Source organism: Danio rerio, chromosome 9 (genome assembly GCF_052040795.2).
Source record: "Danio rerio strain M-AB ecotype USA chromosome 9, GRCz13ab, whole genome shotgun sequence".
NCBI lineage: Eukaryota > Metazoa > Chordata > Actinopteri > Cypriniformes > Danionidae > Danio > Danio rerio.
The window spans coordinates 26,911,609-26,922,954 of NC_141029.1; the positions used below are offsets into that span (position 1 = coordinate 26,911,609).

General features: G+C 36.4%; 1 protein-coding gene across 2 annotated transcripts in view; it reads right to left on the minus strand.

Moving 5' to 3' along the window:
* The window catches only part of dnah7 (dynein, axonemal, heavy chain 7), a 103,710-nt gene extending 98,088 nt beyond the window's left edge, over positions 1–5,622 (minus strand). Inside the window, exons 1-9 of one of the 2 annotated variants that reach the window (XM_087267872.1) lie at positions 5,566–5,622; positions 5,322–5,490; positions 3,671–3,742; positions 3,496–3,586; positions 3,224–3,389; positions 3,048–3,138; positions 1,388–1,568; positions 1,095–1,167; positions 664–789 (exon numbers count right to left, since the gene is read on the minus strand). In XM_087267872.1, coding sequence (XP_087123998.1) covers positions 664–789; positions 1,095–1,167; positions 1,388–1,568; positions 3,048–3,138; positions 3,224–3,389; positions 3,496–3,586; positions 3,671–3,742; positions 5,322–5,333 — 812 coding nt within the window. In that variant the 5' untranslated portion in view covers positions 5,334–5,490; positions 5,566–5,622. Of the gene's footprint in view, positions 1–663; positions 790–1,094; positions 1,168–1,387; positions 1,569–3,047; positions 3,139–3,223; positions 3,390–3,495; positions 3,587–3,670; positions 3,743–5,321 lie in introns of both variants that reach the window. The other variant, XM_087267873.1, reaches the window with a different exon arrangement.
* Between the last annotated feature and the right edge of the window lie 5,724 nt (positions 5,623–11,346).

Sequence of the window (11,346 nt, forward strand, 5' to 3'; positions counted from 1 at the left end):
TTCCGTAAATTGAAAAATATAGTAAAAAGTTTATTTTATTTTTTTACAAATAAAGGTCTGAAAGTACAATTGAAGTCAGAATTATTAGCTCCCCTGTTTATTTATTCCACAATCTCTGTTTAATGGACGGAAAGATTTTTCAACACATTTCTAAACATAATAGTTTTAATAACTTGTATCTAATAACTGATTTATTTAATCTTTGCCATGATAACAGTAAAGAATATTTTACTAGATAATTTTCAAGACACTTCTATACAGCTTAAAGTGACATTTAAAGGCTTAACTAGGTTAATTAGGTTAACTAGGCAGGTTGGGGTAATTAGGCAAGTTATTGTAAATTGATGGTTTGTTCTGTAGACTATCGAAAAAAATATATAGCTTAAAGGGGTTATTCATTTTGACCTCAAAATTGTTTTAAAAAAATTAAAAACATCTTTTATTCCAGCCAAAAAATAAAAAAGTAAATAAGACTTTCTCCAGATGAAAAAAATATTATCAGACACTGTGAAAATTGTAACTGTATTTTTTCACTATAAAGGTAAATATATTCTATAAACAACTTAAATTATTTCTTAGCATACATTTAATGAATGTATGCTAAAGTGAGACATTCTGACAATCTCCAGTCTCATAGTGTCTTTATGTTCATGTGACACTTACTTGAAAGAGACTTGCCACAGACCCAGTACTTCCAGCATGGTGTGATTGACTGTGAAAAGATTGTTTCTCATTCTTTTCTGTGCTTGTAGAAATGATTTTTTCCATGGCTTTGGAATAATCTCCATTCTACAAGAGACAAAAAACTTCCATATAGGTGATTTAACAACAGATGCTAACAGTTATTATAAGTAAAATCCATTAACTGATGTATTTGTAATGTATTAAAATGTATTTTCTTAAATTATAATGCATAACTAAACAAAGTGAGACGAATTGGAATATACAGTTAACAGCTTCAAACTTTCAAAGTCATGAGTCCACATTATCATGATAAATATGCATCATTAACTAGAATACTTTTATGGCTGTAATTATTATTTTGTTTTTAATCGTGTGAACAGCACCACTAAAATTAATTTAGCAGGACTCACTCCTGTCTGTGTGGGGGGAGATCTCTGGCTTTGAGCTCTTTATTTTCTCTCGGGTCCTGCAGCACAAAGTCCACTGCATGGAGAATAAAGGATGGTCATGGATGAAAAACATTTAATAGCACAGGGATGGTAGCAAATTATAATTAAGTAAATAAATAAATGTTTGTTCAAATAAAAGTTAGACTTGTTTTGTTAGAACAACAAGCACCTTTACCTCAGATTTTGTGTACAGGCATTGCATACAAAAAAACAATCTTGCATCTTTCTATACTGCAAATAGCAGGAGACAGTACCAATATTTTTTTTTATACTGAGCAGATAGTCTTCTCTCATCTCATCTGAAAGAGCCTCAATGGTTCTGGTCAAACTCTTCAGATGTTCTGGGACTAAAGCAAGAACATTCTTAAGCCAGGAATCTTCCATGGCTGCCACATCTTCTGTGCCGATGCCATTGCGGATGTAATAACAGTACCTCTGAAAGAAAGAGTCATAATGTTTGTGTCTATACTGGATGAGGATATACAGAAGTTTTAAAGAGCCCATATTACGGGATTTTGAAAATTCCCCTCCATGTAGTGTGTAACACAGCTCTAAGTGAAGTGAAGTATCCAGCTAAGGCTTAAATCTGTAAGAGTACAGTGTTTAAAACGGTTGATTCATCTAAAAAAAAGAGTCGACTCATAGTGCTTCAAACGAGTCGCCTTGATACCGAGTCATTAGGTGTTTCGCCATGACGTACGAACGAAACCAAGTTATTCACGTGCACGCGCAAACCCGGGAGATTTAAAACCTGCGGCCCCGCCCTCTGACACAGAAACCCAGACACACACACACACACACACCCACAAACATGCCGGTCGATTGAAGTCACACTGCAGATGGATATTATCGAGTCTCTACCCAAAGATGAAACCTCAGCAATATAACCAAGCAGTTGGAAACAACTGGAAACTACATGCTACGAAGAATACTTCATCTGCTTTTGTTAAAGGAAGGATCAATATAGAGTAACTTACTGATGGACGTCTGGATGGGTTTCTTCCTCCATTTCTCAAGTATAAGTACGTGCAATTAAAGTTGTTGCCTCGTTTACTCTAGCTTGCAAATATATTTAGTTGTGATTCATTACTTGTAACCGCGTGTACTGTATCAGGTTAACTGGCTATATTCTCTTATCGCGTGCAAAGTCACGTTAAAAACGCGACGCGTGCTGCTTTGTTTACGGAGCTCCGTGGACGAGGGTAGTGTGTGCGTGTGTGTGTGCGCTGTCATCTGGAGGTATGTGTGTGTGTTTGTGTGTGTGTGTGTGCGCGCTGTCATCCGGAGGTGTGTGTGTGTTTTTGTGTGTGTGTGCGCGCGCGCAAGGACGAGGGCAATATGTGTGTTTGTGTGTGTGTCTGTGAAAAGAGCAGAGTGAGACAAGCTAGGAGATCTCCTCAACAGTTTTTTGAGTTTTTGCTCAATAAAATAGTTAGTCGTCTGTATTTTCAAGTCCATAGTCTGTATTTACATTGACCCACTGGCAGCTGAAATCCATGCCTACACTATCGAGCATGTATGAACTGTGATTACATTTATATTGCTGATTAGCTGTTGACTCTGACTGAAGGCAGTCGACCAATCGCAACAGACTGTCATCGGTCCAATCAGCGCAGATTAGCTTCGCGCTAAGGAGGGGTTTGGGAACAAATGAATCACTGGACGATTCATACGGGAGTCGCTGGAATAATTAGGTAAAAATAAATGCAGATTAAAAGACCGTGAAAGTGTTTTTTGACCTTGCATGCATATTAGACTGTTGTTGGAGACCCTTACAACCAAGATATGACCCTATTTCCTGTATAATATGGGCTCTTTAATCAAGCAGAAATAGCCAACTCATATAATATCTCAAGCACTTTATATATCTAAACTGAAGTAAAATAAACATGCAGATAAATGTCTGTCCTTTACCAAAATGTCTTTCTCTGCAGCAGTAGGTGGACCTGAAGTGGATGGGGTGCTGATTTCTGTGACTGATTTAGCAGGGTCATCTTCACGGTGCCTGAAATCATATTGTTCCTTTAGTGATTACATGTGACAGCTACAATTTTTCATAGAGAACTCATCTTTATGCAAATCAAACCCACATAATAATGCTGACGAGAGCACTTCGAAACTGCTCACGATCCCTCTTGGGTTGGACACCACCACGCTGCTTGAAAGACGCTCCTGAAATCCTTCCATCTTTGGTTCCCGCTTGGAGTAAACCTTGCCGACGAGTCTGATGCCACTGTACTCCTGCTTCCTGAATGCCTTTTTAAGGGAGGTTGCAAATATTTTATAGCTGCATTTAGACTAAGGTTGAAAATAGTAACATACTGTAGCTAACTTTTTTCCTAAATCAAAAAGCATCTCTTACTGGAGAGTAAAAAGCCTTGGGTATCTTGCTGAGCTGTCCCCTGAAGTCTAAAGCTTGGACTTGCTTCATGCCAGCGAGGTTTGGATCGGGCCTAAAATTTCAAGCCATCAAATTCATTGTTGGTTGAGAAGAATAATCTTTATTAAAAGATATATAGAAGATATGTTGGACTTACTCGCTGTATCTGAGGTAATAGACATACAGATTTGTCTGGTTTCTTGGGGGCATTCCTTTTGCTAAATGATCCCTGGGAGATGATAAATGAGAGAATTAGAAGTAGTAGTATAGTCATAGAAGTAGTAGTACTGGAAACTTGTGTGTAGGTGTGTATTTTAAAATTATTATGTAAATAAAGAATTATTGTAATGTCATATAACATAATGTGATAATGAATTATTCAATTAAACCATAATAGTAAAATAGCCAAAGCATTTTTTTACTATTTTTTCACACAGCAAAAACAATTGTTTGTGCTAGGGCCTATCTATTGCGGATGAGAACATTGTGTTATCGATGCTAAATTTACTTTTTTTTATCACTTGGTGCTTTTAAGTCTCATCTAAAAAAACACCTTCTGTCTCTTGCCTTTAGATTGTAATTAATTAATTTTAATCTATTTTATATATTTTGCTTAATTTTTATATATAGGTATAGATTTGGTATGCTGGTCGTTTTGTAAAGCACGTTGGTCAACATCTGTTGTTTTTAAATGTGCTCTATAAATAAAGCAAACAAACAAACAACAAACAAACAAACAAAATTATATATTGTTTAGCCATAATTTCTGCTGTGCCTTCTATGGTACTACTACGATCCAATAATTTACATTTCCTTGTGCCTACAGCTTTGTAATTTGCCTTTTATAAAATGCCTAAATGCCTTTTATGTTTGCCAAAAGTTTAACCTTTTTAAGTTAAAGTTGTAATTAATACAGGTTTGTTGCCAATAATATCCAGTCGTGGACAGTGAGTGACAAAAAAGTAGATGTAATTATTTAGTACCTAAACAAGTTGCTTTTTCCACATAAAAAAATCTGTAATTTACTATTTCTGCTGGGGGAGAAATTTTACTTTTAACTTTAGATTTCAGATTTCAAACTCAAATATTTTACTTTTCACTCAACTACTTTTTGAAAATTCAGTCTCATATTTATGCACAAAGACATTCAGATACAATATTGTAAAAAAAAAAAAAAAAGCATACACTATGTGAAGTTTTTATTAAACCTAAACTTGCAGCTTTACAAATAACCTCAAATTGACATGGCCTGCTCTTAAATTTTAGTTGGTTCTAAAGAAAATGGTTAAGATTCAATATTATAAGTACATGATAATTTTAATATGTGTCATTCATTCATTCATTTTCTTTTCAGCTTAGTCCCTTTATTAATCAGGGGTCGCCACAGCGGAATGAACCACCTGCATATGTGTCTTACTAACTAATAAATAGATCTGTGTGCTAGGAGTAACATTAACCAGTTTGTACATTTACTCAAGTGAAAGTGTAATTAATATATCTGTAACTCAGTTACTTGGTTTGTAATCTTTGTCCACCCCACTGATCATACCCTAAACATTGTATAAGAATGGGTTTAACTAATCTGATTTCCTCATTCATTTGAAGTGAAGTTCTCTGGAGCGCGCGTAAAGCTCGTCTGATGGTATTTCACAGTCAAAAACGAGTTCATCACAGATCACATAGGCCTATCTACCTTTAATACTGTAAATCATATGCTTTGATGGTAACTGTAAGTAAAATTATTCATTAAAAAAGTAAACATACTCTTGTTAGCCTGAGAGAGAAAGAAAAAAAAACACTTCACTCACTGGCATCTCCATGGTTAGCACTTTGTGTTTGCGTCTTCACATTGAATGAAGTATTTATTTTCACTTCTGAGCTGAGGCAACGCCGTATTTCACACATCTGCAAGAGAAGAGCTTAGCCACCTGTCCAACGCTCTCTATGCTACACAGTAACTTGAACACGACGCTTTCTCTGAAAAAATAACGCTGTTATTAGTACAGAAAATTGAAAACTTATTTTAAGTGGTTACCCGTGTTTGTTTGGTACCTTATCCGCTTATGAAAGATACGTTGCTAGCCCGGTAACCAAGGAAGCGTGAGGCACAGCGGAACGGGCTTTGATTGGTCTACATTAGAAGTGAGGCAGCAGTGCCCTCCCCTCCCCTGCACACACACACGGTGATGATTTGTGTGAACAGTATTTAATATACTTGTGTTCGGTATTTGGTACTTTTGAGTGTGTATTATTTGCGTTCCTTTATATTTTTGTGTCTGATTTGGAGTTATTGACGTAAATAAGAAAGAAAAAGAAAGAAAGAAAGAAAGAAAGAAAGAAAGAAAGAAATTATATTATATAAGAATAATTTATAAATGTATTTGTTTATTTATTTGTTTATTTTGTATTTATTATTTTAATAATGATTATAAAACATAATTTAATATTTACTTTTATATTTAATATTATTTTCATTTTTTGTATATATTGTATGATAATTTTCAGAAGACACACACATACGTCACTACGTAACCTGTCAAGCATATTTAGAACAAGAGTATTGGATGATATTTTTAAAAAAAAAACTATTCCAGCATCACGGTGCAGCACCAAAGCACTAAACAAGCACTGCCAATACATTTCCACTAGGTTATATTCATTTGTCAGCAAGTTGTTTTAAATAATTTAATAATATATATTATTCATATGTGTTATGCTGAAAGTCAATGCTACAGGTTCACACATTTTTTATCCCAAAAAATATGACATGTTTAATTTGTCTGGGTTCCTTTTCATTTGTTCCTTCCTTAAGTGCTTTAAGAAGCTGATTAAAAACTACATCTGCTCTGTACTACCCGCTCACACTGACCCTATGCAATTTGCATACAGAAACAACCGCTCCACCGATGATGCAATTGCTTTCACCTTGCACACTGCTCTCTCTCACATGGAAAACAAAAACACATATGTGAGAATGCTGTTTGTGGACTGCAGCTCATCATTCAACACCATAGTGCCTGCCAAGCTGGTGGTGAAGTTCCAGGCTATGGGCCTACACAGCTCTCTGTGCAACTGACTCCTGGATTTCCTGTCAAGCAGACGCCAGGTGGTCAGAATGAACATCATTACATCATCCACGCTGATCCTCATCACTGGTGCTCCACAAGGCTGTGTTCTCAGCCCACTCTTGTACTCCCTGTACACACATGACTGTAAAGTCAAACACAGCTCCAACGTCATCGTTAAATTTGCTGATGGCACAATGGTGGTAGGCCTAATCACAGATAATGATAAAACGGCCAACAGAGACGAGGTGCACACTCTGACGCAGTGGTGTCAGGAAAACCCCCTCTTACTCAACATCAGCAAATCCAAGGAGCTGGTGGTGGATTTCAGGAGAGACAAGAAAGAACATAATCCCATCACCATCAACGGGACACCAGTGGAGAGAGTCAGCACTTTCAAACTTCTTGGAGTACACATCGCTGAGAATCTGACATGGACTGCTCACAGACGCAGTGCTGAGGAAAACACAACAATGCCTCTTCTTCCTCAGGCATCTTAGGAGGTTTGGAATGAGCACACACAACCTCCACTCGTTCTACACTTGCACTGTGGAGAGCATCCTCACTGGCTGTATTACCACCTGGTATGGAAACAGCAACAGCAGCAATAGCAAAGGCCTACATAGGATTGTGCGATTTGCTGGGCGCGTAGTAGGAGCTGAGCTTCCCTCCCTCCGTCACATCTACACCAGGCAGTGCATGAGGAAAGCCAAGAGAATCATCAGCGACTCCAGCCACTCAATCCATAGAATTTTTTCTCTGCTACCCTCAGGCAAATGGTTCCGCAGCATCCGGTCACTCACAATGAACAATTAACACACACCACACAAACTTTTCCATATACCTCACTGCATACCATCAAGGTGTAGCATGCACTGCACTTTAACCAATTCATACTTAAAACAATACCTCCTACAACTATGTGGACACCTATTCATTGTTTGTATTGCTGTCAACATTGCCAATTTTTCATTGTCCTGTTTTTTTGAAGGTATGTTGTTGTATGTTGTTGTATTTTGCACTGTCATTGTATTTGCTCTATCTGTATTTTGCACTGTCATTATATTTGCACTGTCTGTATTTTTGTACTGTCTGGAGCCAGCACCAAAGCTTTTCACTCATCATAGCACACGTGCTGCTGATGATGTGACAATAAAAGTGATTTGATTTGACTTGCAAATAAACTAGTCACTCAATCATAAACAAATCAAATCATGAAGGACATGAAGAAAATTCTGAATGGAGAGAAATAAATAAAATAAAATATTGAAAAGCATGAGATGTTTCAAATGAAGGAAATGCATGGGAATGGTGTCAAAAGCAAAAACAGACAGAGTTTCATTAACATCTCACAGTGTCCGAGTAACATCAATCAGAGTCAACATTACAGTGCTCTGACATCAGACCCCTGCTGCTTTTATCATCAGTACATGATGAGCATCTCTCAGAGGAAAACCATCTCTCTGTATGAGACTGTTTATGTGTGTGATTGACTTTAACACAGAGTTTTGTTGTTGTTGTTTTAAATGGTTGAACATAGTACAAAAAGCTGTCATCTTTTAACTGGTGAGAAGTTTGTGTATTTAATAAAAAAATCCTGCTTCCTCAAAATTAGAATAAATGTGAAAAGAATAAGTTTTAAAAAATAATAAGTGAACCCTTTCGAGCAAATAATATGCCAGTGGTGATAAAATATTCAGAGAAAATGTAATCTTTAAAAGGTGCACAAACAAGTCCTGTCAACACTAGAGGGAGCAATTACACCACTGATCTGCTATTATGGGGTCTTACCTACAGTCTGGGTCTTCCCTTTAACTAGGCTATTTGTTTTATATTGCAACAAACTCTTGTGGTTGTTAGTATCGGTATAATTATAAAAAAAGTGTCACTCGCGTGATGATAGACTTGCTAATAGATATTTAATTTCGATATTAATCTAGTCATATGTGTTCACAAATTTATTTAGAAAATATAATAATGAATAATAAACAGGGCTCCCAACTTTTGGTTTTAACTGGGAGTGAGAATTTTACGACTCAAGCCACGCCCCCTACGATGCCACGCCCCTTTTTATTTATACATTTATACATATACATATATATATATATATATATATATATATATATATATATATATATATATATATATATATATATATATATATATATATATATATATATATATATACAATAATAATTCCTTACATTTAAACAGCGCTTTTCTTGGCACTCAAAGCGCTTTACACATAGGAGGAATCTCTTCATCTACTTTTTTTTTAATGCAAGAAAGAACATTACAAAGATATAATATGAACAAAGAGACAAAGAGAGTTACATAAATAGAATTCCAGCAAATTAAACAAGTTTTAATGATTTACACCAAGAAAGCGTTTTACATCCAGTGTATTTGTTAGAGTATTTTAAAGAGTTCACATAAATTTCAAAGTCCTTTCTGAAAATAAAAAGTAAGGGTGTTTCTTTGAAAATTAAAATTTATGGATATAAAATTTTGCTAAAAAAAAAACAATAAATCAATAATAAATTTACAATGAGAAGGATTTGGCCATGATGCCGGGGTTAAACCCGTACTCTTTTTCGAAAGACATCCAAGGATTTTAGGGTATATGCTGAAGCATACTAATAGGACTTTTAATTTGCCAGTAACCTGGGTTAAGCGCTTCCGGCAAACTGTATGCCAAAGGAAGAATCAGCACGTTTAGGTCTGTTTTCTTTATAAATCAGCGATCTCCACTGGCTAAGTGATATTCGATATAAAGTGGGTCTTAGATTGTACAAGAAGTACTGCATTAAATTACATTTTCTCCCGCCATGTCTTTATAATATGAGCATTTATTTTACCCCAGTGTACTCAATGGAGCTTCTGCGCTAGCCTGCCGATTCTGACGGCCGAGTGCGACTAAAAGGCATTTTGTCTCGTTTTACGCTTGAACAACTAAACGAATGCCAAAGTTTATTTAACTGAATGTTTTTTAATTACATTACAACATGGATGCTGTAAAAGGAAACATATAAAGTGGAAAAAAACTCACAATAACCGGTCACCGGAAGTTTATAAGTATGGGAACAACACTAGCTCGGCATATATCCAATTATATTCATCTGTCTCCATATTCTACTGCATCTCAGAATATTACACAGCACCAAAAATGTTAAAATATATATTGAATATATTTAAATATTTTCACACAGCAGCACAGCAGACGGCAATTCGCCGTGACGCAGATTTCCTAGTCTGTGTGCTCCAATCAGGTGAGCCCTCTTCAGCGTTTGCCATGACAATGAGACAACAGTGACGTGCCTTGTAAAAATTTGCATATGCATTCCTATAAAGCTTGTGTGCTTTGTCGGCATTGTCAGTTCGCCCGGTGTAGCTGTTTGTACTTGACCAATGTGAGTTCAATACCGACTGTACGAGTGGAGCCACGCCAATCTCACGAAGTCCGCTTTGTTTGTTGCTCGAAATGTGCCGCCGAGCAACATCCAGTGAATACTGGCACGGCCTGGTGCCCGGGCTTCTCTTACACTCCCTGGGGCGAGGCAGCCTTTGAGCCCTAGGCAGGGAGCAAACAACCCCCGAGGAGCCTCAGGGAAACACGCGGGGCCGGTAGTGGGACCTCGCTGCGAGGGTTATGGTGGGTGGGAGTAGCGAGGCCCACTCGTCTTCTATTTTAAACTATAGTTTCAAACTTTAGTTTACTATAGTTTAAAATAGAAACCATGTAACTGTTATGGTTTAACTTTATGCAAAGAGCTTAGAATGACCAAGAGCAACAGACCCGGATTCCGCCATTTTGAAGTGATAGCGATCGCTCGTCATTGCTGTCGCGATGGAAAGCAGCTGCTTTGTTTTTATTTAATTTATTCAAAGAACGCGTTATTGTTTCCCAAATTGTAGAGTATCGCCTCTTGGTAATTCTATGCTCTTTGCTCTATGTCTCACTGTTGTAATGTTTTGCTTTGTTTTTCAGCTGAGTTGTTGAGCAAAGAAGGACTATTGAAGACAACACTTGAGGACAACCGCGGGTTATATTCACGAGCGCGCGCATTATGTTTCCGGGCTGTTTTCTGAAAGTGTATCTTGTTTAGATAAGTTTGCTTGTCAAACTAAATAAACTATACTCTTTCTAAACGCCTGTCTCGTGTTTTATTTGTCTTCTACAGCAATGCACTGTCATATAAGTCTGTTGAATGCATTTGTATGCAACATGGTTTGACAATACAGTAGTCTAACAAGTAAATAGTTGTTAAAAATGTACCTTCATTAGTCAACATTTGGTGTTATGTTATGGTTGTTTCATAACTATATTTACTATTATTCTGTATGTTTAAAACCAGCAATTTATACTATATATTTAACATGTAATAAACTTACTGTTATTTTAAAATTTGGCAAATAAAATGTCCTAAGACAGGAATGGGTGTTGTTTTGGTTTTATGTCAACCTACTGTAGGTTTTAGGTTGACTCAGCAGGTATAGGCTACATACATCATAGGGAGTTTTTTAATGACCCAAATCAAGTAAAACGTCTCTTAATCAAGTACTTTTAGCATGCAAAAATCAAATTTAAGTGTATAAAATACAGTTTCCAACAACAAAATTTTGTCTTGTGAAAAAGACCAGTGTGGTGGTGAGGAAAAAAAGTAATGTCAAGTTATATATATTTATAAAAGAAGTTGATCAAGTTGTCATAGTATTTAGTCATTTGATTATGTGACCGCTAGATGGCGCTCATTTGAAAGGAGCGTTC